Source organism: Rhinoraja longicauda, chromosome 4 (assembly GCF_053455715.1).
Source record: "Rhinoraja longicauda isolate Sanriku21f chromosome 4, sRhiLon1.1, whole genome shotgun sequence".
NCBI classification, from domain to species: Eukaryota; Metazoa; Chordata; class Chondrichthyes; order Rajiformes; family Arhynchobatidae; genus Rhinoraja; species Rhinoraja longicauda.
In genome coordinates this window covers 59022338-59046845 of record NC_135956.1, presented here as the reverse complement: position 1 = coordinate 59046845, position 24508 = coordinate 59022338, and the positions used below count along the sequence as shown (strand labels likewise).

The following is a 24508-nucleotide window of genomic DNA, read 5'->3' as shown; positions in this document are numbered from 1 at the left end:
TGCTGCCAATCTGACAGATGGACCTCGTAGGCATCAGGAGCCAACAAAATGCTTGGAATGCTGGCTCATGTGTTTATAACATCTGGCAGAGGTTGAATTGGTTATGATGCCCATGTGGGAGGCCTACATTTTGGAATCTGCTATGAGCTGTCTTTTTACATCAAAATATATCCTGGATAATGCATTCACAACTAATGAAAGCCTAGTCCTCGCTTAATGTATTTTGTGGTTGCCAAAAGCTATTTAAAATTGCATAATTTGTACCGCAGATTTACCTCTCAATTAGTGTGCGTTGCTGAGATGACGTGCACCGTCCCAAGATATTGAAAATTTTAAAATTTAGTCACAAAACGCTGGAGTAACTCAGCAGGTCAGGCAGCATCTCAGGAGAGAAGGAATGGGTGACGTTTCGGGTCGAGACCCTTCTTCAGACTGATGTCAGGGGGGGTGGGACAAAAGAAGGATATAGGTGGAGACAGGAAGACAGTGGGAGATCTGGGAAGGGGGAGGGGAAGAGAGGGACAGAGGAACTATCTAAAGTTGGAGAAGTCAATGTTCATACCACTGGGCTGCAAGCTTATTTAGTCTGTCAGGTGATGGAGGAATCATCAAATTCTCTCCTTTGTCGGTGCATCTGCAGAAAGATGAATAAAGTCAATAATTCAGGGCAATGACCCTTCAATTATTTTCTGTTATTTTTTATTTGCCTGCTTCCTTTATGTTGATTTTTCATCCAGAGATACGTTCAAATAGTACAATTTATGGACTTAAAAAAACCCAAACTAGGTATTTCATTTGTTGACCAAAAACTGGAAGTCTTTTTAAAAATACATTTTTACAGTCGTGCCAAATGTACCACCCGAGGATGAAGAAACAGTGGTTGGTTACTTTCAGCGACACAGCGGCAGTCAAGTGGAACCAAATGAAATTCCACCCCGGAAAGCTGTTGGTGAGTTTTCAAAAATGTTTGGATGCTTCCAGATTTGTGTTCATGTCTTTAGAAGATTTAAACCTTCCGATTTGAAATATGTTTATCTACTTTTACATTTTTATTACAAGGAACTATCATAGGATCATAAGTGATAGGAGCAGAATTAGGCCATTTGCCCCCCCCCCCCCCCCCCCCCCATCGTCTACTCCGCCATTCAATCATGGCTGATCTATCTCTTCCCTCCTAATCCCATTCTCCTGCCTTCTCCCCATAACCTCTGACACCCGTGCTAATCAAAAATCTAATAAGATCATAAGTGATAGGAGCAGATAGGAGTAACTATGTTGTAAGGAAGATGAGGCTGAGTAAAGAAAGGGGGTATTTAATAAAAGGCTTGCAAAAATCGATTAAAGGACTGGTTGTGACATTTTAAAACTTGCATCAACTTAGTACCAAGTTTCTTTTACATGAGCACAACCCCAGATGTTAAGATTGTATTGGTCTTGTGGAATATGCATTTGACCTATTCTACAAAACTGCATGAGCAGATCAACAAATCTTTATACTGCTCTGCTTTCTGCATTGGTATCGTATTAAGGGGATAACTATCATGCTATTGCAGTGGGATAGAAGTAATTAAAATGTTTTCAGTATGATGTTGTTCGGAGTCCTTTTGGTGCAATGGTACGAGGAAACATTGCAGAATTCTTTTTGGAGCCTCGCTAACACAGAAGATGAATAATTGGAGGGATCAGTTCATCCCACTTGGAGGCTGATGGGATGTTTACACTTGGTCTCCATGTACTACCATTAGAGAGACTTGAGGTGGTTTGTTCTTTCCTGTGTGCATTAAATAGCTTTGGAATTACCATGTGTTGTGAGGAAGTACATTTCTTAAAGAAGGTATGGAGGGTATTCTTGGCATGTATTTTTTTTCTGTCACCTGGAAATAAAATATTTTGGCAGAACTAAGAGCAGCTTGAACATAGAACATACAACAGTACAGTACAGGTTTAGGTTTATTACTGTCAGATGCTCCCAGGTACAGTGAAAAACTATTCTGGATGTTCTCCAATCAAATCAGATAATAATGTACATAAATGCAATCAAACCAAACTTTAGTACAATAGGTAGACAGAAGGGAAAGATACAGAGTGCGGAATATAGTTCTCAGCATTGAAACACACCAGTTCCAGAGACAAAGTCTAATGTCTGCAAAGGGGTAGAGATAATGGTACAGTAAGTTATGGAAGGACTGTCCAGAACCCTGATAATGGGAAGAAGCTGTTGCTGAGTGGTGGTGCATGCTTTCAAGCTTCTGCATTACAGGAACAAACCCCTCAGCCACGTTGTCTGTGCTGAACATGTTGTCATTTTAAACCATTCCTCTGACTGCATGTGGTCCAGATTCCTCAATTTTCTGTCCATTCATGGGCCTAATTTAAAGCCTCTTAAACATCACTACCGTATCTACTTCCACCATCACCTGGAGTGGCTGGAGGTTGTAGTTGATGCTGTTGTTGATGCCTGTTCTTGTTGAGCAGTGCTCTCATGAAATGGGACTTGACCAGGGGCTTGTTATGGATTCTCATTGTTGAGAAGTAGTGGTTTGTGGCAAGGTTTGGACAGTGAAGGATGTTTGCCTTTGTTTACATTTTTAGTTTAAGGCCCATTAAAGTTATCGGATTGAAATGTGACTTGATGTTAAATATTTGGCCTTGTACATCCAGGTGTCATCTGTAACATGGTGACAACTGAGATTGAAGCAGTTTTGGAGTGGAAATGACAAAAGGTGAACAGTTTTCTGCTCATCCTGCAGATCGGGTTCTTTACAATGGCAAGGTTTTTGCAGAGGAGAGAAGGTACAATATTAAGGCAGGAAAAATTGTGAAAAGGGTTGCTGTAATGATGTACCCTTGCTTGAAGTCAGCCACTGTTTGGATTGGGTGTCCAGTGGGACTCGTGACTTGCATGTTATTTTGTAATGAATAGTGAGTGGTGACACGTTTTTGGTGACCCCAATGGATAAATTGCAAACAGAAAGAAGAATGTTGTCTCCCAAGGGTTGATTTCACTCTATCTATTGGGCAGACTTATCTGCTGAGCTTCCAGTAAGTGCTTCTGTTGGATGAAAGTGGAAGAGGGGCAGCCAACCTCCAGTTTCAGCATTGCACAAGGCAGATGCAAAATGCTGGAGTAACTCAGCGGGACAGGCAGTATCTCTGGATAGAAGGAATGGGTGACGTGGGTAATGGGTAAACCAGCATCTGCAGTTCCTTCCTGCACATTGCACAAGGCATTCAATTTGTTATTAATGTTGGGTATAGGTATGTAAACTTCACAATATTATTTTCCATCGCCGTTTTGATGTTTGCTCTTGTTTTCAGTTACCGACGCGGTGAAATGTCTGAAATATTCAACCTTCCCCTGGTTAACCCTGACAACGACCGACAGGCATGTTCTTCTGTCCAATGAGAGGTAGGTTTTATTAAGTTTTAATATAGATACAAATAATTTTCGGAAAACGAAAGAGAAACTTTTTTGAAAATGTATGTTTTGGAGGGAATAGCCAATTGATGGACGCATAGAGTCTGAACATAGAAACATGGAAAAATAGGTGCAGGAGTAGGCCATTCGGTCCGAGCCAACACCGCCATTCAATATGATCATGGCTGATCATCTAAAATCAGTACTCCGTTCCTGCTTTTTCCCCATGTCTCTTGATTCCTTTAGCCCTAAGAGCTAAATCTAACTCTCTCTTGAAAAAATCCAGTGAATTGACCTCCACTGCCTTCTGTGGCAGAGAATTCCACAGATTCACAACTCTGGGTGAAAAAATGTTTCCTCCTCTCAGTCCTAAATGACCTACCCTTTATTCTTAAACTGTGACTCCTGGTTCTGGACTCCCCCAACATTAGGAAAATGTTTCCTGCATCTAACCTGTCCAATCCTTTAAGAATTTTATATGTTTCTATAAGATCCCCTCTCATCCTTTCTAAATTCCAGTGAATACAAGCCCAGTCGACCCATTCTTTCATCATATGTCAGTCCCGCCATCCCGGGAATTAACCTAGTGAACCTACGCCACATTCTCTCAATAGCAATAATGTCATTCCTCAAATTAGGAGACCAAAATTGCACACAATACTCCAGGTGCGGTCTTACCAGGGCCCTAAACAACTGCAGTAGCACCTCCTTGCTGCTAAACTCAAATCCTCTCGCAATGAAGGCCAACATGTCATTAGCTTTCTTCACTGCCTGCTGTATCTGCATGCTTACTTTCAGTGACTGATATACAGGCACACCCAGGCCTCGTTGCACCTCCCCTTTTCCTAATCTGACACCATTCAGATAATAATCTGTCTTCCAGTTCTTGCCACCAAAGTGGATAACCTCACATTTATCCACATCATACTGCATCTGCCCACTCAACCAACCTATCTAAGTCACTCTGCAGCCTCATAGCATCCTCATCGCAGCTCACACTGCCACCCAGCTTTGTGTCATCTGCAAACGGAGATGTCACATTTAATTCCGTCGTCTAAGTCGTTCATATATGTTGTAAATAAATGGGATCCCAGCATCGAGCCTTGCGGCACCCCACTAGTCACTGCCTACCATTCTGAAAAGTACCTGTTAATTCCTACTTTTTGCTTCCTGTCTGCCAACCAGTTCTCTATCCATGTCAGTACCCTACCCCCAATACCATGTGCTCTAACTGATCCCATTGTCAAAGGCTTTTTGAAAGTCCAGATGCACCACATCCACTAGCTCTCTCTTATCCATTCTACTTATTACATCCTCAAAAAATTCCAGAAGATTAGTCAAGCATGATTTCCCCTTCATAAATCCATGCTGACTTTGACCAATCCTGTCACTGCTTTCCAAATGTTCTGCTATTACATCTTTAACAATAGACTCAAGCATCTTCCCCGCTACCAATATAAGGCTAACTGGTCTATAATTCCCCGTTTTCTCTCTCCCTCCGTTCTTAAAAAGTGGGGTTACATTGTCCACAGGAACTGATTCAGTCGAGAGAACATTGGAAAATGATCACCAATGCATCTACGATTTCTAGGGCCATCTCATTGAGTACTCTGGAATGCAGACCATCAGATCCTGGGAATTTATCTGCCTTCAGTCCCAACAGTTTACCTAACACCATTTCCTGACTAATATGGATTCCCTTCACTTCCTGAGATGCTGCCTGTCCTGCTGAGTTACTCCCGCATTTTGTGTCTTGCCAATTGATGGACTGTGATTGTGGGTTAATATATTTCAATCAGTTAACTCTGCTGGGCCCATGGTCATGCACATTATTCAATGATTTACAGATAATCCTTCTTGCATATTGGTAATCCTGAATTGTAGTAGTGAAATAATACATTATCACACTAAATATTTCAACATTGTGATTTAATGGAAACCTAAGTTTCCCCTTGTTTTTGAAAATGTCCTTTAGAAGCTAAAAAATGTTCCATAAAATTGCACTTTTTTAATATAAGTGCACGATGCTAACCTACTGAGTGTTTCCACCATTGCTTGTTTTTATTACATTATCAAATCCTGGTAAATTCAACAGACCTAGCTAGACCACTATGGCCAAGTTTTATAATAAAATATGTGGTTTTGCTTTTTTTTAATTGCTTATCTAATTGACATTCTATTAATAAAAATAAACAATTTACATGGGTAAAGAAGGTAATCAATTTCTGCAGGGATCTGAGCTTTCGTACTACATGATTGTCTTGTTGTTTCCATTTTTAGAAACACCAATCCCAACCCTGAATATATAGTAGGAAAAAGTGGAAGGTTCATTTCTATTTCTTTTCTTTTCAACAGTTCTCTAAAAAGTAGCGATCGCACTTTAGTTCGCAGCACCTGCGAGCTTTTACAAGACGTAATTATGCAAGATTTTCCATCTGAGATCTTTCTTCAACGTCCAAAGATTGTTCAGGTATGAAAGACAAAATTCACCACCTTAAGTTAATTAATAAGTGAAACATGATTAACAATTGGGAATGATTGTACATTGGTAATGGATGAGCAATCTAGTGCTAATGCCCTAGATATTCTATTATATAGTTCATCATATTAAGCACCCTATCTTGAATTTTTTTAAATTACCATCACATTTTTTTGTTTTTACGTTTAGAGATCTAGCAATGGAAATAAGCCCTTCGACCTACCGAATCTGCGCCAACCAGCGATCACCCCGCACACTAACACTATCCTACACACACTAGGGACAATTTACAATGATACCAAGCCGATTAACCTATAAACCTGCACGTGGGGGGAAACCGAAGCACCTGGAGAAAACTCACACAGGTCACGGGGAGAACGTATAAACTCCGTACAAACACCCATAGTCAGGATAGATCCCGCGTCTCAGGCGCTGTAAGACAGAAAATCTACCACTGTGCCGTCTCGTTCATGATGGGAACATGAAGACTCACAACAACAAAACATTTTTTTCCTGCAGGATTTTCAAAAATAAAGTTTTTTTGATTAGCAATAAGTTTATTTTTGTTATTGGAAGTAATAATATGAAAGGCTATAGAGTATCTTTGCAGAATGTCCATAGAAGTGATTCCTTGATAGTTTTGATGGCCACCTATGGTTTAAGTTGCAGCTGTGTAATTAAGAGACACTGGTGCCATAACAATGATTCTGAATGAAGGGCATTAAAGAATGCATTAAAGAATTAAAGAATGCTTCACATATTGTTAGATTTTAAAATGATTTGTAGTGGAAGCCAGCTTGATGAGAAAATACTTTAGAATCAGTTTATTCTGTTATAATGATGTTGAGTTACACACACATTAAACAAAGCAGACACACAATCTAAGCATGTACAACTTTGACAAACCAGATCAGACATATTGTTGGCAGCAGTGTATCTATTCATCGTCAGTGACTTCTTTGGACTGTTTTCCCTTCTAACACTTCTGCATTTGAACAATCCTCTATTGTTCAGAAAAGTCATTGTCTTTGATTGAAATGTTTGGAACATATAGGAACTTTAGAAACTTTTTAAAATTGAATGTCTAACTAATATCTAAATGATATCTCTTATCTTTATATTTTGTTTACATTTGTTTACATTTCTTTTCAGATAACCTATTCTATTTTTCATCCAAATTCTGTTTATCTGTTCTCTTCCATTTGGTTTACGCATTCTGCTATGTGCGCATATGTACTATGTACCATGGGAAGAAATTTGCATATTTTAAGCCTTATCTCTGGTGAACAACAGAGCTGCTGCTTTCCCAGACTAAAATATTCTATGAAGAATTTATGTTAATAATATGTAATCTTAAGGTTTTGTGTCATTTAAAAGCAAGCTTTGACCAATTTTTATCCATTATTCTTTTGTGAATTATTCTAGCCACTATTACAGCATGCAGAAGTGTTTCACTGCACTGTTCCATAAACAGTGCATTACTACCTTCACTTAATCAAATATTTGACCAGAAGGTTATTACATACCCTATTCATACTCTTTTTTTAACTTAAAATTAATCCCTGCTCATCCACAGAATGCTTAATATTGTATTTAAATCAAGAAGCAACTCAGTTATTTTTTTGCCAAGTGGCATTCTGATTATTCATCAGGCTTGAAGGGCTGGCTTGAAGGGCTGAATGGCCTACTCCTACACCTATTTTCTATGTTTTTATTTTCTATGTTTCATATTTGAGCCTTCCCTTGCATGGCTCCAGGGCACTGAAGCCACTGTGTTGCCTTCCTGGATGAAGGATACTCCAGGATGGAAACAGAGGCATCACAATGGCTTCAGGTGGGAATTCAAACCTGAAACCTTCCTGGCTACACAGTCAAGTAATTGCCATTTGCATATATTGGGGTGTTTCCCCCCCCCTGTTTTCATGCAGTTCTAATTACTTTAACTGTGTTCAATCTTTTAGAACCTTCTTTTGTTGACCAAGTTAGCATTTGAAAGAGATGGAAAACAATATTTAGCAATGCTTGCTATAAGCTGCCTGACTCAACTCTGCAGTTATTTACAAAGCCGACTGAACTTCCACAGGGATCCCAGCTTCTTTTCTGCAAAGCAAGGTAAGATGAGTTGCTTGGTTAAAATTAGAAAATACAGTAACTACTCAGCAGATCAGCAGCATTGATGAAGGGAGAAACAGGGTTAACATTTCGGCTAGATGAGATTTTGTTACCTGCTGAGTATTTCCAGCATTTCTGTTTTACTTTCGGATTTACGGTATCTGCAATTTTTTAACTTGGAAAATGATGACCTTCTATGTCCTCTGGTCTTACTGCAGAGAAAGAGGCCCTCTGACCTCTACATCAATGTTAACCATTGTATCTATAAATAATAATCCCATTCACCAGCACCTGATCTGGAGGCTACTGCATCATAGTGATTCAAGTGTTTAACAAGAAGTTTTAAAATGTTGGAGAGCATTTGCTTTCACCGTCACCTGAAGAAATGCATTCCAGATTGTAACTACACTCTTGGGGGGAAAAAAAAAATTCTTCAAATCCTTTCTAAACCTTTTCCTCCTCAGTTAGAACCTATGTCCTCTGGTCAACCCCAATATTTTTGAACTCCTGCCCACTGACAGTCATATTGACAATATGTCTATTGGTGGCAAATAGAAAAAGGAGACCAGTGAACAAGTCTTGAGAGTCTGACTGTTGAAATTTGTGGGGAAAAAAGGTCAAAATTACCCCTGTACTCTTTCACCCAAACATCAGCTGCACATCTAACGGCTTTTAAAACATGGAATCATGTTTGAGTTGTTTGTGGCACAAGTGATGAAAAATGTTGGCATGGAGGCATGCATTTGAAGTTTATTAATGCTATAGACAATAGGTGCAGGAGTAGGCCATTCGACCCTTCGAGCCAGCACCGCCATTCAATGTGATCATGGCTGATCATTCTCAATCAGTACTCCGTTCCTGCCTTCTCCCCATACCCCCTGACTCCGCTATCCTTAAGAGCTCTATCTAGCATCTGCATCATTGACTCACCCCTTTCAAAGTTAATTAGTCCAGGCATTCAGAATTACATCACAAAACAGAAAATAGACACATGATTCAACTATATTAGATCTTTATCTTCTGTGCAGGTGGTGTGTCCTCACGAATTGTGTAAGTAATCCTTTTTCAAAAGTTGACATTGACTCTTCAATCATTATCTACAGTTGACACGCAGCTACTTCAGTATAGGTATTTTTTTTCCTGCACGCAGCACTAAACCTATTCAATTTGGGTTTTTCTCATCAACCATTTGATCCATTTCATTGCTCATCAATAGATCTACCATCACCTGCCTTGTAAACCAATTAAGTTTTTTTTTGGAAATGTGTGTTGATTAGAAATCTATTTATTTCCTTCCTTTATTTTGGTCAGAGAAGTCACAGAATCATTCAACACAGAAACATCCCCTTTTATCTGTTTAACAAGGTCTCAAACAATTGTGGTTAACTAAAATTTCCAAGAATTTTTTTTATTACTCTCGACACTGTTAAATGGTTTGTAGTTCAGTTTAAAATTTAGAGATACAACATGAAAAGATGCCCTTTGGCCCACCGTGTCCACTCTGACCATTGATCATGCGTTCACACCAGTTGCATGTTATCCCACTTTCTCAACCACATTAGGAGCAATTTACAGAGGCCAATTTACCTACAAACCTGTTTGGGATATAGGTAGAAACTGGAGCACCAGAGGAAACCCACGTGGTCGTATTGGGAATCTGGAATCACCACACAGATAGCAGTTGAGGTCAGGAATGAACCAGGTCTCCGGTGCGGTCTCCTGAACTGTAGTTCTGCACCTCGTAGGTTCAATGCTAGGTAGAACTAGATGTGAATGCAGAATTGAGATTACAAACAGATGAGCAATAATCTTATTGAACAGTGGATATGGGTAGGAGTGATGTGTAGGAAAGCATTGCAGATACTGGTTTAAATTGAAGGTAGACACAAAATGCTGGAGTAACTCAGCGGGACATGCAGCATCTCTGGGGAGAAGGACTGATGAGTGGCTTTCTTCTGTTGTGAGTTTGTATGTAAACTGCATAAGTTAATGGGGCTGAAATGTGTTTTTTAGAATCACTGGCTCTCAACATTTTAACTGCATCTTTTGCTTTTCTATGTTTCTGGACTGCAAGGAGTCCAGCAGCAAAGCTATTTTATATTTACAAATGAATAAAACGTCAATATTTTCATTTATTACATTTTAATAAAGTTACCTACAACATTTATAATTGGCTTTGACACATTTAAAAACAAAATCACAAATTCTCACAGTCTCTCAGTCCCTACATTGACCTCGTCAAATGCAAGTGAGCCCCTGGTGGTGTTTGGAGGCTTCATTGTGCCTGATGCGTCTGATTAGTCTGCAAGATTGGTCCAGGCAGGGGAAGTGGGTGGGCAGTGGGGTGTACACTTAGGTGGCTGGAGAGATTCGGCATGATCCGGCTGTAAATGTTGCAAAGTGTAATATGATGAGCAATTACGCCAACCTGTGCTGAGGAAAACACTAAACTTTCAGCTGGAAGAGGCTTCATATAAAGAACTTGATAAAAAAACAACATATTTTACGTACACTAATATGAATACGTAATCTTAATTTTAAGGTTTCAATTAATAGAACTTGGAAATGGAAATCCATTATATTCACTTTTCTTCCTATAGATTTAGTTTCACAGAATTCGTCCTTGGCTTATTCTCAAGAAGCACGAGGAATGCACGTATCCCAAAATCCATCTCCCAGAAGTACCAGTCCCAGACCGTCAGTGGTTGGACGAACAGTACAGCGCCCCAGAGGAGATGGTCAAGATGGTGATGCAGTGTCCTCAAGGTAATTGAAATATTGGTTAGGACCATGTTACTTCTGACTTCTTCTGTACACTGAATATTTTCTTCTTTCCAGTTGACAACAATTGGCCGAAGGCACTGGAGACAGACAACCATGGTACATTATATTTGTGTCCTTGTACATTTTAGGCATTACGTTTATGTAGAGTATGATTTACTTTACTTCATACTAAATTCCATTTTATAGTTTTATTCAAAACAAATTTATGACTTTTAAAGTTTTTTGTTTGAAAATTAAAGTCAAAACTAAGAAAGGTTTCTTTAAATGGATTTTCAAAAAAAAACTAAATGCACGATGCATGAAGAGAAAATCTAAGTGACATTTCAAGTATTGATTCTTCCATCATTTCTTATGAAAAGTTCATATCTAGAAATCACTCTATTCTCTAATGGATATTGGATGATAAACTGCATGTATCCAATGTTCTGCTTTTATTTCTCATTTCCAACACCTTGTTTTCTTTCTTTTCCCTTTTCTTTTTGAAGGAAAGCTGTCTGAGATTGATGATTTTCTATTACTAGGTTTAGGGTGTTTGCTTTTGGTAATGAGCCATGTTCTCCACTGAGGTAAAACCTATCCCTTTTTCATTTTGAACATTAAAGACTGGCATTTTGTAGTATTTAAGTATGGAGCAATTTATTCTCGGTGAATTTCCTGCAGTGACAGATAGGAGGTGATGGAAAGGGTGACAGTGTTGCTTGAAGAGCAAAATAAATTTATTACAGAAAATTTCAGTCATGAGTCACCCTCGACTGATTTATGAGCTTGTAGGAATGAGAAAAATAAGGAGTTTACTCAGCCCATACAATCTGGTCCACCATCTAGGTCCTAGTCTCAACTTCACAGAATTGGCAGGTCGGACATGAGTCATGAAATTTAGCTGACACATAGGGTGATTGTGATACATAGGGTGACTGTAAACGAATCTACAAGTGGTCTGTTGAATAAAAGGCAAAGAACACAATATCAAATTGGATATTAAGATATAACAAATATCCATCTATACAGGCATTCTAACTGGAATATTGGATGCAGTATTAGACACCTGATCCTGAAAAGGATATTATTGTCATAAGGAAATAGATTGAGCAGCAGTCCCATTTCTGGATATATTAGGGATTTATTTGTATGGAAAGATGAAAAAGGTAGATTTGCAGTGGTCTAATTGCAAAAGTTGTACATGGATCTGGACAAATTCTCCACTGTGAGTTTAATCGTCTGAGTGTACCAATTTTAAAATCGTAAGGCTCGGAGTAAGGAGGGAAATTAAACATATCTTTATTTGTATTACTCTTGCTGGATGATCATAGTATCCATCTAATAATTTGAAATTAATCTTCTGTTTTAATCCATTCCCTGAAATTACTTTACAGATACCTGAATTAAAAGCAAATTAATCATACAGATAATGAATACATTGCTAACATTCACTTTCCATTCTTTATGTGGTGATTAAGGGTTGTTTGAATTTCTTTTAATATCTATTAATATTTCTTCTATTGGGACGATATTGCTGTCAGCAATCTATGAAAGTTTGCATCGTTTTTCTATTTAATTCTTCAGGATTATGGAATGTGTGATATTTAGAAATTATAAAGAAGTGATACATAGATGGAACAGTCTTAGATTTTTCCCACTTCATGGTAATAGCCAGAAATGATAAATTATTTGGCAGTATTCAGAAGTGCATTTGAATTTGCCATCATGGCTTTTATTTCTGTCCTCCTCCGTTCCATCCCATGAATCATGATGTCATTGGAGTACATGCTTAGGTTCTGAGTCAAGATCCGTTTAAACACTAAAGGAATTGAGAATATCACATAGGTTGAATTAAAACTCTCCATGCTTAATGGTTTGACTAATGCAGTGGCAAGTTCTCATGACATGCAGCACTTCCTTAAACACACAGTATGGAGAAGATGAGTTATGGTTGGTGCACTTACTGCAGTTGGGCCAGACTCTCACAGAGTGTAGAAATGTGCAACAAAATAATTTATTAGGCATTTATGTTGATTTTCCAAGTTGCCAGCCACTCAGTCCTTTGGTAAAGAAAATATGTTTTTAATTTAAAAAAAATTGATTTGGGGATTTCCGAGTGATCAAAATGCTTCACTTTGGTGTCCACAGTCCAGTTGCATAATTTTTCTATTGATAGTTTTGGAATACCATCAGCACAAACAAATTTTTACAACAGTGCCACTCTGATTGTTTTCGCATCTGTGGAACTGTCCCCAATCCACTCTGTACAGGTATGGTAGGTTGCATTTTGTAACTTGGAATTTCTGTCCTTCACAATAATAAGTTATGTATGATGGTAAGAATTGCAATCCAGTAGAAGACATTGAAGAAGTGTGCTTCAGTAGTAATAACAAGCTGAAGATCTTTAGTGACTTCTGCGGAAGTTTTGGTGTACAAGGATTGACGTGTGTCTGAATGGTATTTTTGTTTTGAATGTTCGATCTCAGTGGAAGTAGTTCCCAAGGAATTCCTAACGCTGGAAGTCCGATGTCAAAACATTCTTTGGCTGATCTGACCCGCTTGGAACTACCCGAGATGGAAAATGAGGATTCCTTGGAGCTTCAATTCCAGCAGCTTAGTCTGCCACAGTTTTGTGTGGCTGTCCTGGAGCATGCAGTACCCTTGCTCAAAACAAGTAAGCAGCTTGGTGGAAACTGTTCTCGAAGTAATATTCAATTATATCTCTTTGTCCCATGACCAAGTGGGAGGGAATAATGATATCTGCATTGTGGTGAAAGGTGGACTTAAGAGACCAAATAAAATTCTAGATGAAAAATAGAAACATTTTATGCTATAGAATCATAAAATCATACAGCGTGGAAACAGCCCCTTCGGTCAAACTTGCCCACGTTGACCAATGTACCCCATCTGCACCAGTCCCACTGCTTGCATTTGTCAGGTGTTGATTTATTTACTACTTTCACACAAATTTCATATCTCTGATTTTTGGGTAGTGATGTAAGGGCAAATTTCCGTTACCCGATCGGCCTTAATATGGGGTTGCTTGTACTACATTTTAAGTAGCACAAGGAAATAGTAATTCTGTAAACTCATCCGACCTTGTCATTGACCATTAGTAACATTGCCTAATGTGATTTAACAATATCTTATTGAAGTCAAAATAGTATCATTGTTCCTGCAAGACTGAAAAATGATTGCTTTTCAATGTGATGTAAATGCAAGAATATTAAACCAAAAGTATTCTTTTTATTTAATTTTCCAACTGGGTTTTTTCAATAAAGCAATCTGATTTTTTTTTTTTTTAAATATTTATTTTTATTGAAGGAAAGATACAATACAAAAAACGTAATGCATTACATTCCCCTCCATTTTGTTCTTTTATATATAACAACAAAAATAACCCTCACCCACCCTCCCTGGACACCCCTTTGCAGCTGATGTGTTCACAATACATCATGTCACAAATACAAATGCACAATTGAGTTTTTAAACAGCTGATATGCACAAATCCTTTAATTTTTGGAATACTGTTTTCCAAAAGCTTTGCTTTCCATACTTTTTTTCATAAGTGTTGTTATGGAGTTTATCTACTCAGTATTTGATATGTTCATTTTAGAATCTGATGTACACTCAACAAATATTTGAGCGTTAAGTTGACACCAATTATTTTTGTAGGTAGTAGGAAGATGGTGATAAATGTGCTCGAACTGTTGACAGAAGTGGTAATGCTTATCGGCGATTCAATCTCTGAAGACGTCTGGGTGGACGAGAGTCTTACAGGTCGAGAACTGGTATGATTTTTATCGAAGCATGTTTTGTAAACAGGACTCTTCTGTTAAGAAGCAGCTGTTTACTTAATTTACTTTCTTTACTTATTTGAGATCGAGACCTGTCTAAATTTCCCTTCTGCCAATGACTTAAACTAGAACTGACTTCAATTTACCATATAGCATGTAAAATATTTTGTTTGCGATATTTGTGCCTTGGCAGAATATCATGTATTCTGCTAGTTCATTTGTTTCCAAAGAATTTTACGGATTATCACTGGGAATTCCACTTGGAATTTTTGATATAGTTTATGATGTTGGTTAAAACTAGTATTGCATGTCACAAATAAATAAAGGCGTATATTTATGTATCATTATTCACAAACACAGAATTTTGCACAAATGCTTTGCAGCCAGCGTTAACTTCTAGTCATTGGCGGTGTGGTGTAAGATATGATGAAGTTGGCTTCGTAAGTATCTCAACGTCTGCTATAGATAGTAAAATATTCTGGCCTTGCATTGAAAAACAATAGATACCAATACATTGGGGTGGGATTGGAGAAGCTGAAGAAGAGATTATTGTAGCATATCTTGCTTTTGGAAAGACCATAATCTAAAAACAATAATATGATGTTTATGTTCTCACGTTTTAAATTTTCATTGGACTCAGCATACAGAAAGGATTACTCCTGCTTATTTGTCAGAATAAATGATAAATACACTAGTTAAATCTGGCATCAAATCTCATTGACTATTATTACAAGAAAGGTACCTCAGTTATTTAGATGTTCTATTTGCAATCACATCTTCTACGTTTGTAGGTGAAGATTCTGGTTATAACCAGCAGATGGAAGCAGTCAATCAGAAATAAATGTATTGCACAAAACAATAAGCGAGTTCCTCAGTTCTCAAGCTACAGGCACAGATTCAAAGCATCTCCTGGTTGCATGAGTGCTTATGTTCACCTTTGCTTCATACCCCTTGATACTCTTATCTTATGAAGATGTATCTTAAAGCCTCAATAGTCTTCGCCTTTCTGGGGAGAAAAAAAGTAATTCTACTACCATTAGTGTGAACAAATCTTACTTCACATTGTTCCTGATTGATCCAGCACTAATTGTAAGGAAATGTCTCCTTGTTCTTGATTTTTCTATAACCAAATGAGAATTTTGCTTCACACCTATGTCATAATCTGCTATTCAATTAGGACATCAGCCAGTCTAAGTCATGGTATCCTTGGTGCATCCTGTACCCTTCTTCATCAGCACACTTATTACATCAGCTTTATTGCTTAACTTCCATTCTAATGTCCACTATTATCTAAAGATCATCCAAATTTCTGCCTCTGTGAATTGCATTACTATTTCAGGAGGTGCAGTGCTCAAAACCCAATGTAATGCTCTAGAAGGAGAGTGCGCATTTCTTTGTTTTCATCATATTCTAGCCATTTGCTATAATGCACATATAAAAATCCATATAAACCATGGTATATTTTTTTTTTGTAAAAATTAAATTTAATTGTAGTGAGACCCACCTCATTGAGTTGGTTAAAGGTTGCATAGTATTATAGGTGCAAAATTATTTCTTCCCTCCAGGAATGATGCATGTTTGAAATAATTGGTCTAATAAGAAAAGGCACTTGTTATGAATGCAATTTATGGGTAGATTAGTGAGATGAAATATGAACAATTGGGCTCCATTGGACCAAATGGCATCTTCTCATCCACAATTTTTTCTTTTGTTCATAGCTTTAGAATACTGCACATTTTTAAACTATTATTCTTGTTACTAAATGTTTAATTGCCAATTTCTTTACTCAGCAGGCAACAATATCTTTATTTAAGTTAAAAAAGCCATTACAACTTGCCTAACCCGTTACAAAACATAGTTAACCACTATTATTGATTAATGCCATTTCAAATCAGTTGCTGTAATTATTATTTTTTGCTCTTCACAGAAAGAAAGTCTGATAGCAACCTTGGATGCTTTAGGAGAAGTTCTTGCTTATCATAATGCCAGCATTTCTGTAGAACAACCAGAAGCGATTATAGTGCACCACCGAATGGCATTTGTCAGCATTGCATTATTCACTGTACGTTTGCTGCAAATAGTCCTCCCTGTGGAGAAGGTGAGCTGATATATTTTTGCCTGTTTCTCCCACAAGATTTAGATTAGATCTTTTATACAATCATATCTAAGTTTACAATTCTTTGCATATTTTTATGTTTGTCAAAAATGACTATTTTTGAGTGCTTTCATAGTTGTGCGTGTTGTTTATTGTCCCTCGCAATGGTAATTATAATTTTTATCCAATTTTCTGTTTCTCTTTCTTAACCTTGTATGCACCAAGCAAAGTGTCTGACAAAACATTGCAGTGAATGCAGATATAGGAACATGCATAGCAAAGGCCAGCTGTGCAAAGAATTGCAGTACTGGTTTCCTATTTTGGATGGGACATGAGATTACATGTTTGCTTTTATCAATCAGAAACTTTCTTTTTGTTTGAACCTTTGTATAAAATGATTGAACCCGTGAACAGTTTCCCAGAGATCAGCCAAGTAAAGTCATTCCTGCCAACATTGCTGAATATCACTCATTATACACAATTTATGTCATTAGATTTTGAAACAATTCAGAATCTTCGAGAGCTTTCTTCACTAAAATTGCCAGTGAGAGGAATGCTTTGTTTCACTGTGCACCCCTCCCTCCCTCAGTCATCAACTAGATGGTTCAAGCCTCTTCCTTACTATTTAGATTCCAGCTGTGGCATAATTATAGATGTTTTAAGAATTATTACTTTAACCAAAAATCCAGATAGACTCTCACAGACCTTAGAAACAGGCCCCTCAGCCCAGCGAAAGTGCGCCAAACATCAAGCAACCATCTGCACCAATTTGCATCCATTTGCACCTGATACTATCAATTCCCATCCCTAAATTCTATCAGTCGTTTACAGACTGGAGGCGCACCACAGTGACCAGCTAACCTACTAACCCACATGTCTTTGGGATGTGAAGGAAACTGGATAGCCTGGAGGAGACCCATGTAGTCACAGTGCAAAGGTACAAACTCCACCCACAAGCACTGGAGGTCAGGGTTGAACCTGAGGTTTTGGAGCTGTGTGGCAGCAGTTTAACCAGCTATACCTCTGCCTTAGCTTGCTGAATCTCTGAATTGTATAAAGTGACAATGTGATGTCTCCAGTGAATTTTAGTGATAAATGAGGCTTAAAGTTTAAATCATGCTAGTTTTCTTCCCTCGTTATCCTTGGGGAGCAAGCAATCTAAATAGGACTATTAATCTGTCAGAATAACTGGAGCATTGACCTTGTACATCCCTTGTGTCGGCTCTGTCTGAGCTTCTCGGTTTGAATATTGCAAATCTCATTGAACCTGAAGATTTAATTTTCTGCACGATGCTGTAATTCAAGAGTATAAGGTGCAGAGAAAAATTATGGAGTTATTATTATGCAGCATTCTCCCAAATTATCTGCAAATATGTGGTTGCAAACATGGACGTAAATTGATAAAAAATATTATTAACCATTTTGTCAAGCTTCCTTCTCAATGGCTTTGTGGTGTCCATTATTAGGAGAGTTTTTGTGCAATCTGGAGCAGCTCCATTCATTTCAGGCTGATTGGCATTCCACCTAGTCTTGGAAATAACTACAGCCACCTGATCTGGGGATGATAATTGGATGCCAGAAGCCTTCTGAATGGCTGCTTCTTCTATAATAAACTATTTAATTAAAATTAATCTGTACAGACATTATGCTCCTTCACATTCATACAGATGGAGTTCCTAGATTGTAGAAGATGTAAGGAGTGTGGTAGAGAAGTATCATTCTGCATATCTTCGTCAGATTAAATATCCAAGCCCATTTATAGGATGTGTTATGCGACATCAAGAGACCCAGTATGCAATTGAACCTGTGCATTTTTACCAATTCCTTGAATTAAAATGATGAGGAAGCACATGAATTTGGAATAATTTGCTGTCGTGGTCATTTAACAAATAAATACAACACGAAGTATGTCCTTTGGTCCACCATGTCTGTGCTGACCATCAAATAATCAATATTAATCCCATTTATCAACATTTGACCTACAACCAACTATGTCTTGGGGTGTCATCTAGTCTCAACTACTCATACTGTGTCATGTAATGGAGTTTTAGTCAAGACCATTTCTTTAAATATTGGTCCCAATCTGGCTTTCTATTACAAATTATTAGGGTACCGCTCCAACATACAAATATGCCAGGATAGTATTTAGTTATGTTTAGCACCAATTTGGGAAATAACCTAAAAACCCATAATAACCTGGAGTGTCACCATCCAATTCGAAATGTAAGCAATTCTGCTGTACTGTGCCCTTAGATGCACAGTCTCTTGCCTAGATTAGGGGAATCAAGGACCAGAGGACATACAGTAGGTTCAAGGTGGAGGGGAAAAGATTTAATAGGAATCCGAGGGGTAACATTTTCACATAAAGGGTGGTGGGTGTATGAAACAAAGTGCCAGAGGAGGTGGTTGAGGCTGGGACTATGCCATCATTTAAGAAGCAGTTAGACAGGTACATGAATAGAACAGGTTTGGAGGGACATGGACCAAGCACAGGCAAGTGGAACCAGTGTGGCTGGGACATTGTTTGCCAGTGTGGGCAAGTTGGGCCGAAGGGCCTGTTTCCACACTATGTGCCAGATGTGTTTCTAAGAAACCTCTTATTTATAGAAAACCATGTTCTATAACCAATTGTGTCAACGGGGTAAAGGGAATTAGGGGCTAAAGAGTTTGACTTGCAATAATGTTACTTTTTCCTGCGGGGTTTTCAAAAGTCTTTTCAATAGCCGTAAATTTATTTTTGTCACTGAAGGTTTTATATGACGTTGTTTTATAGAGCATCATTGTGCAGTAGAAGCAATTTGTGCATCATTGTGCAGTAGAAGCAATTTTTGGGGGGTTAATTTCAATGGTCGCTTGTGGTGAATCTGTGTTCTTGGGAGACAGTGCTGTCTGATTACAAAGAAATGGCAGATGAACTGAATACATTTTAGCATCAGTGTTCACAGTGGAAGACAGCAGCAATATGCCAGAAATTCAAGAGAGGCAGAAGTGAGTACAGTCACAATTACAGAGGAGAAGGTGCTTGGGAAGCTGAAAGGTCTAAAGGTGGATGTCACTTGGACCTGATGGACTACACCCCAGTGTTCTGAAAGAGGTAGCTGTAGAGATTGTGGAGGCATTAGTAGTAATCTTTCAAGAATCATTAGAATCAGGAATTGTTCCAGAGTACTGGAAAATCGCAAATGTGACTCCAATGTTTAAGAATGCAGCCAGGCAAAATAAATGAAATTATAGGCCAGTTGGTTTGGTGGGTATAAGTTTAGAATCCTTTATTAAAGATGAGGTTTAGGGTACTTGAAAGCACAATATAAAATAGCCTGAGGTCAGCATAGTGTTGTTAAGGGGAGATCTTGCCTGACAAATCTGTTGGAGTTTTTGACAAAATAACAAGCAGGATAGACCAAGGAGAGTCTGTGGATGTTGTTTGCTTGGATTTTCAGAAGGCCTTTAAGGTGCCACACGTGAGGCTGCTGAAGAAGATAGGAGCCCATGATATCAGAGGGAAGGAAAGAAGATTGGCTGACTGGCAGAAGGCAAAGAGTGGGAATAAAGGGGGGGCTTTCCCGTTGGCTGCCAATGTCTAGTGGTGTTCTGCAGGGGTCGGTGTTGGGTCCACTACTTTTCACATTATATTGTTAATAATCTGGATGATGGAATTGATGGCTTTGTGGCCAAGTTTGCAGATAGGCAGAGGATCAGATAGTGTTGAGGAAGCAGGGAAACTGCAGAAGAACATGGACAGGTTGGGAGAGTGGGCAAAGAATGGAATAGAGTGTAGCAAAGTGTATGGTAATGCACTTTGGCAGAAGGAATAAAGGGATAGACTACTTTCTAAATGGGGAGACGATTCAGAAATTGTAAGTGCAAAAGGACTTGGGAGTGCAGAATTCCTAGAAATGTGCAGGTTGAAACAGCAGTAAGGAAGGCAAATGCAATGTTAGAAACATAGAATCATAGAAATTAGGTGCAGGAGAAGGCCATTCGACCCTTCGAGCCAGCACCGCCATTCATTGTGATCATGGCTGATCAACAACAATCAATAACTCGTGCCTGCCTTCTCCCCATATCCCTTGATTACATTAGCCCCGAGAGCTCTATCCTCTCTTAAGTCCATCCAGTGATTTGGCCTCCACTGCCCTTTGTGGCAGAGAATTCCACAAATTCACAACTCTCTGGGAGAAAGAGTTCCTTCTCACCTCAGTTTTAAATGGCCTCCCCTTTATTCTAAGACTGTGGCCCATTAGCAATGACTGTGACTATTAGCAATCATTTTGAGGGAACTAGAATATAAAAGCAAGGATGTAATGCTGAGGCTTTATCAGGTGTTGGTGGGGCCACATTTGGAATATTGCGAGTAGTTTTGGGCCCCATTATCTGAGAAAGGATATGCTGGCTTTGGAGCTGGTCCAGAGGAGGTTTATGAGAATGATCCCGGGGATGATTGGGTTAACATATCAGGAGCATTTAGGCTCTGGGCTTGTACACGCTGTAGTTTAGATGGATGAGGGGGGGGGGGTTTCATTGAAACCTGCCGAATAATGAAAGGCCTCAATGGAGTGGATGTGGAAAGGATGTTTCCAGTAATGAGAGAGTCTAGAACCAGAGGGCACAGCCTTGAATAAAAGGACCTTCAAAATGCAGATGAGGAGAAATTTCTTAAGCCAGAGGGTGGTGAATCTATGGAATTCATTGCCATAGATGGCTGTGGAGTTCAAGACATTGGGTATTTTTAAAGCAGAAATTGGCAGGTCTTGATCAGGAAGGGCATCAGAAGTTATGGGAAGAAGGCAGGAGAATGAGGTTGAGAGGGAAAAATAGATCAGCCATAATTGAATGGCGGGGTGGACTCGTGGGCTGAATGACCTAATTCTGCACCTCTGTCCCATGGTCTTATTACTACAGGGAGGTTAAATGGAAACTTTCCTTGGATTTTATTTTTTCAAGACTTTGTTTCTTCTTTTCAGTTTCCAAAGTAACTTTTAAGTAGTTCCAGATTAAAATTGCATTGTAACCAATTCAGCCCATGTAATATAATATGCATTCTCATTTGTCAATCACATTATATCCAATGTGTAGGAAGGAACTGCAGATGCTGCTTTAAACTGAAGATAGACACAAAATGCTGGAGTAACTCAAGCAGGACATCTCTGGAGAGAAGGAATGGGTGACGTTTTGGGTCGAGTCTGAAGAAGAGTCTTGACCCGAAATGTCGTCCATTACTTCTCTCCAGAGATGCTGCCTGTCCCGCTGAGTTATTCCAGCATTTTGTGTCTATCTTTGCATTACATCCAATTAGCATGACGGAAATGTGCAGTACAGCAGAACTACCTGTACTGGATTATGTGCGGTAGTTCAGTTTATGAAGGTTTGTTAAAGGGCATCGATCCACACTCTGGAACTAACTTGTCAGCACAATGTTTTGCCTAATTACTTTCTATCATCTGGTTTAATGACTCAACTAATGTGGCAAGGGACAATTGAAAACTCGTAAGTCGGTTGTTATTCTCCTTTTCCCCACCCCTGCCTTTTCATTATGTTCTTAACTTCATGTTGGAGATTATTTTGGATTGTTGTTCCTGAAGGCATCATTCAAACTGGTTCTAAAGATTTTTGGCCAATGCTCTGCCATTTTGCTTTCATGGATCCCAAGGCTTGGTTTGTGAACAAAATCACTGTTAAAGGACATTTCCATGGTTGTACCTTAATTACAAATGAGTCAATTCATTTCAGTTTGCAGTTCATTCTCTCATAAGAACATTGCAATCCAGTCTAAGCCTGACATTTTCATATATTTATTTGTATATTAACTTTACAGCATAGATCATTGGAGTAGCAAACTTTGCTCTTACCTAGTCTGGCAGTCTGTTCGTCTTTTTTCCATTTTTTTTGTTGTGTGTCAGTGTTGGGATGGTTTTTGTTTTTGTTTTTTGGCTGTGTATGTGTGGGGTGGTGGGGGAAACCTTTCCTTTTTAGGTCTCTTCCTCACGGCGCGGGGCGCGGCTCGGCCGCGGACCTTCCATCGCCCGGTGCGGCTCGGCCGCTGGACTTTACACTGTTGGTGCGGCTCGGCCGCGGGACCTAACATCGCCCGGTGCGGCTAGGCCGCGGGACTTTACATCGCTGGTGCGGCTCGGCCGCGGGACCTAACATCGCCCGGCGCGGCCGCGGGACGGTTCAGCGCCAGGTGCGGCTCGGCCACGGGCCTTCCATCGCCCGCGGGGCCTTCCATCGCCCGGTGCGGCTCGGCCGCTGGACTTTACATCGCTGGTGCGGCTTGGCCGCGGGACTTAACATCGCCCGGCGTGGCCGCGGGACGGTTCAGCGCCAGGTGCGGCTCGGCCGCGGGGCCTTCTATCGTCCAGCGCGGCTCGGCCGCGGAACTTTACATCGCTGGTGCGGCTCGGCCGCGGGACCTAACATCGCCCAGTACGGCTCGGCCGCGGGACTTAGCAGCGCACGGTACGGCCGCGGGGCCTTCCATCGCCCGGCTCGGTCACGGGACGTTTCAGCACCCGGTACGGCTCGGCCGCGGGGACTTCAATCGCCCGGCTCGGCCGCGGGACTTTTCAGCGCCCGGTGCGGCTCGGCCGCGGGGACTTCCATCCCCTTGCGGGGACTGTGCGGGTCGGTCGGGGACGAGCTGTCTGTCCGTGGGCGTGGGGAAGAGAGTGGAAGTTTTGTTACCTCCATCACAGTGAGGGGGTGTTTGGAGTCACTGTGATGGATGTTTGTGTTGGGGTCATGTGTCTTGTGTTCTTTTTTTTGTGTGCGACTGCAATGTAATTTCGTTCGGTACCTCGGTACCGAATGACAAATAAAGCTCTGTATTCCTGTATTCCTGTTCTGAAGTCTTGGAGAGAATAATGATTTAAATTATGATCAAATTGATTCTGTTTGTGACTTATAGTTTTTAATTATTTTATAGGCAAGTGAAGTTCTGCCAGAAAGCATTGGAAATGTGCTTTATCTTCTGTCTCTGGATGTCCCATTCCGTTTGAGCTATTTAAACGTTCATGAGTCTGTCATTGTCTACCTAGAGCAGGTCAGCTTGCAGAGCTACAATATCTATAAGAGAACCACAGAAGTAGCACACTCAATGGAGTATGCATGTTCCTTTATCAATGAGGTTGAAGTAATGGTATGTACTGCCACTATTATTTATTATATTATTTATTCATTGTGAAACGGGGGGGGGAGGGGGGGGGTGACTTGTTGAAATTGATTTGCTTTTTCCCCCCAAAATGCAATTTGCAGTTCTGTTTTTACATAGCAAACCATGTAGCTGAATTGTTTTAAGGCACACCAGTGCTTGAAAGATTGGATCATTTTATAGACTCTGGTCAATATGTCACTTGAATTAGTTTTGTAACTCTGTTGGCTTAAATCATTTCCTTTATTGAATATATTTCATTATTTCACTAATTCACATTTGTCAAACTTTGAAGCTTTTTACTTTAATTGTGATTAGCCCCCTAGCGTTAAATACCAATCCTAATGAGTACTGATACATGGAAGATGCTCTAAGACATCTCTTTTTGTTAAACTGTCTTGCTACAGAGATGTGTGAGGGTCCTTTCATAGTTTTTCTTTGTCAGCTTCATGAGTTCTGACTGAACTTTCATTAAAAATGAGTATCGTACAGAAGACAATATTTAAGTTGTCTAAAATTCTCCTTGAATCTAAAATTGCACTTCCCTACAAATTTTAGCACTGCCATTTTTGATTTTTTTTTTTTTGGAAAAGCATTATCAAACGTAATTACAATTGCTATCCCAGATGTTCAAAATACTGTATGCCTACACAGTAGATTCATTGATTAATTATGATTCATCTTATGTTTTCTT

At 39.4% G+C, this 24508-nt stretch overlaps 1 protein-coding gene across 1 annotated transcript in view; it reads left to right on the top strand.

The window, feature by feature from the left end:
* rttn (rotatin) overlaps nucleotides 1-24508 on the top strand; it is a 175102-nt gene that overhangs the window by 11860 nt on the left and 138734 nt on the right. The window contains exons 4-12 of the mRNA XM_078398650.1: nucleotides 842-949; nucleotides 3319-3409; nucleotides 5774-5888; nucleotides 7859-8009; nucleotides 10610-10775; nucleotides 13259-13446; nucleotides 14448-14563; nucleotides 16497-16667; nucleotides 23590-23802. Of these exons, the coding sequence (XP_078254776.1) occupies nucleotides 842-949; nucleotides 3319-3409; nucleotides 5774-5888; nucleotides 7859-8009; nucleotides 10610-10775; nucleotides 13259-13446; nucleotides 14448-14563; nucleotides 16497-16667; nucleotides 23590-23802 (1319 nt within the window). The remainder of the gene's footprint in view (nucleotides 1-841; nucleotides 950-3318; nucleotides 3410-5773; nucleotides 5889-7858; nucleotides 8010-10609; nucleotides 10776-13258; nucleotides 13447-14447; nucleotides 14564-16496; nucleotides 16668-23589; nucleotides 23803-24508) is intronic.